Source organism: Tasmannia lanceolata, unplaced genomic scaffold (genome assembly GCF_043159265.1).
Source record: "Tasmannia lanceolata isolate RefF3 unplaced genomic scaffold, GAP_Taslan_0.1 ptg000015l, whole genome shotgun sequence".
Lineage (NCBI taxonomy): Eukaryota > Viridiplantae > Streptophyta > Magnoliopsida > Canellales > Winteraceae > Tasmannia > Tasmannia lanceolata.
The window spans coordinates 1,013,167-1,015,988 of NW_027518692.1; the positions used below are offsets into that span (position 1 = coordinate 1,013,167).

The window sequence follows — 2,822 nt, forward strand, 5'->3', positions numbered from 1 at the left end:
CAGACTTATCATGAAATGGGAAGGAGCTTCCTTCCAGAAAAAAAATGGGTCCATAAATTTGTACAACAAAATTACAGAGATTCGCTTCTGAAGCGTCATCCTGTTCATTGACTTTAACCAGTTGCTACTACCAAGTTTAGAATGAAACCAATGGGAATTTACAGTGGCATATTTGGCATTTTATATTCAATTCACGAGTTCATGCTAAGCTATATGACTGTTACTATTTCAATTGTTAATTAGAGTAATGAAAAAGATAGATAAATTCAGATCAATGTTACAAGGAAAAACCGAAAAAGTATATTAGCAATTAATTGCAGGAACACAGATACCTCTCGGTGCCAGGAAAAAAGTTGAAAGCATGAGCCTCTTCCAAATGCCATGCCTTATTGGACAGCAAAGACCTGCAATCCTGTTCAACAGAAAATGTACTTAGTAGATTGGGAAAATGAATCAGCATATCCAAGATTGAAGAAATACTCAACAATACAGAGATGCAACAAGTAATGAACCTTGGGGTCCTCATGGCTCTGCCTTATCTGAGATTGCACAGGCCACCAAAAAATTGTAACTCTTAACTTCTGTGTTCTTTGAGTTCTATCTTGTGATCCATCTTGTTGCTATATGTTTTGTTCTGGAACATCTGGCATTTTCCCTTTTCTTTAACAAATTTGGGATATTGTAATTTTCTATGTAGCTCTGAATGCCAGATGGTTATGAATGTGCTCTGGACAAGATTGACTGATACAGGTCGAAACTGGCGCCATGTCTACAAGGTGACGCTATTCTGTTCAACACTTTCCATGCTATTCATCTTTATTAAGTTAAATGATCTACTTTGAAGCTTCTATGTTGTCTTAGACATTTTCATTTTCTATCCTTTATCAACTAGTTTGGGACAAAGGCTTAGTTGAGTTGAGTTGAGTATCTTCTGTTTTTAATTCTTGCGAAATGTCTTCCTGTCTCAGGCATTGACTGTTATAGAGTATTTGGTGGCAAACGGATCTGAACGTGCTGTTGATGATATCATGGAACATACCTTCCAAATCTCTGTGAGGCTTCTCTTATATTTGCCTAATATTGCATTTTACTTTTATAAATTCAGCATTTTCTGTCAAAATGATTTTTCTTGATTTGCTCTGCATTTGTAAAGTCAATCGCAGGTTTTGAATATGTTGAGCCTAATGGAAAGGATATGGGAATCAACGTGAGGAAGAAGGTTGAAACAATTTTAGCCCTTTTGAACAATAAGGATAAAATACAAGAGGTCAGAAATAAAGCTGCTGCAAATCGCGATAAGTGAGTGCATGGATCCCATATTGAAATATAATATCTTATACCTAACTTCTCTAGAGATGTTTATGTGGGTTGAAAACAATGAATGAACTATACATTTTCCATTGTTTCTAGGTATTTTGGACTGTCCTCAACTGGAATAACTTACAAGTCAAGTTCAGCTTCATATGGAAGCAGTAGCTTCCAACATGATGACAGTTACAGTGGTGAATCATTCAAAGATGGTTATAAAAACAGAGACCAATATGGGGACGAAAGTGACTGGAATCATGGTGAAAAAGATGCCTTTGGTAGTCATGATAGGTCACAATCACGAGGAGGCCTTGCCAATGAAGGGAATGACTCGAAGAAGGGACCTGCACTATATGGCAGGTATGTGTACTTGCTAGCATGTTGGTTTTGTCTGTTTGGATATAATCTGGAATTTGGGCTGTTATTTTTTGTCTTAACACAGTAAATATCTACAAATATAACTAATCGTATGTAATATAGAACAATGGGAAGTTGCAGCAGAACCTATCGAGACTGATTAAGAGTGTCACCTATTATGTGCTTGTGGCTGAGTGGCTAAGTCGTTGCAAGCTTGAGTGGGAGGATGAAGATGGACATGGAACATTTTCAAATTAGCCTAAGCTATTAGCAAGCGGCATAAGTTCGGCGACATGTGATTTAGGATATATGGTCCAATGTGTACTTATCCTTTGTATTTTAGGGGCCAATGTGATGAAGGAATTCTTTTATGTTGTTCTTAAGCCAGTATGTTGTTTCTGCATTAGGAATTCATCGCCATCTAGTACCTCAAGGGCATCAACAAAGCTGTCCCATTCTGATGATAACTATGGTCCTCTCACTTCTTCCCAAAGCTCGAGTGCACCTGTTGATGATGATTTTGATGACTTCGACCCACGGGGATCTTCTACCACTGGTGAGTGTTCTGTCTTTGTATATAGTGGAACCCGGTTGTTTAATTTATCTGACTAAGAAAAAAATTTCAGTCTCTGTTTATATATTCTTTTCTGTAGTTATATTTTATTATCAGCACATGTGATGCAGCTAGTAAGAACATCATTATACATTTGTTAAAAGCAAAAGCAGTAAGACTTTCAACTTGATTATTCAGTTGTATCATTTCAGAGTTATCTTCACTAAAATGTTTAAGTAAGGCAAATGAAAAATCTTTATGTTTATTGCGGAAGAGCAGAATTGAAGCAGAGCGAGAATCAATATGTTGGTATTATTGCCTGCTTACAGAACTGTTGTCTTTGTAATTATCTGCCTAGTCAATCATTTTTGAAAGATGAGGAATTTATTAAGAGGTAAAAAATTTCAATCTGGGACGAGGAAACAAAATTTTCACAACATAAATGAAAATTTGAAAATTAAGAAGGAAAAACTAATCAAAAGGTGGATGACTCAGTGGAAATAGTACAAAATGGGGATTATCATTCCCCTGTGAGGTTGCATGAGTTGATGGATTCTTGGGAATGCATGTACCGAGCATTTCCCAGGCAGCCAAACTAATCAAT

General features: G+C 36.5%; 1 protein-coding gene across 1 annotated transcript; it reads left to right on the forward strand.

Annotated features, from left to right (window-relative positions):
- Positions 1 to 705: 705 nt before the first annotated feature.
- LOC143846943 (clathrin interactor EPSIN 1-like) lies at positions 706 to 2,322 on the forward strand. Its single transcript, XM_077355562.1, has 5 exons — positions 706 to 776; positions 969 to 1,052; positions 1,154 to 1,299; positions 1,411 to 1,668; positions 2,073 to 2,322. Exons 1-5 carry the CDS (start codon positions 711 to 713, stop codon positions 2,275 to 2,277), a joined length of 759 nt encoding a protein of 252 aa, XP_077211677.1. The 5' UTR covers positions 706 to 710; the 3' UTR covers positions 2,278 to 2,322.
- Positions 2,323 to 2,822: the final 500 nt, after the last annotated feature.

Bases quoted from the DNA above. Each gene is read 5' to 3' on its own strand.
- LOC143846943 (XM_077355562.1), top strand. From the start codon at position 711: ATGGTTATGAATGTGCTCTGGACAAGATTGACTGATACAGGTCGAAAC. The intron at 1,053-1,153 runs GTGAGGCTTCTC...GCATTTGTAAAG, and splicing joins AACATACCTTCCAAATCTCT to TCAATCGCAGGTTTTGAATA. The intron at 1,669-2,072 runs GTATGTGTACTT...TTTCTGCATTAG, and splicing joins GGACCTGCACTATATGGCAG to GAATTCATCGCCATCTAGTA.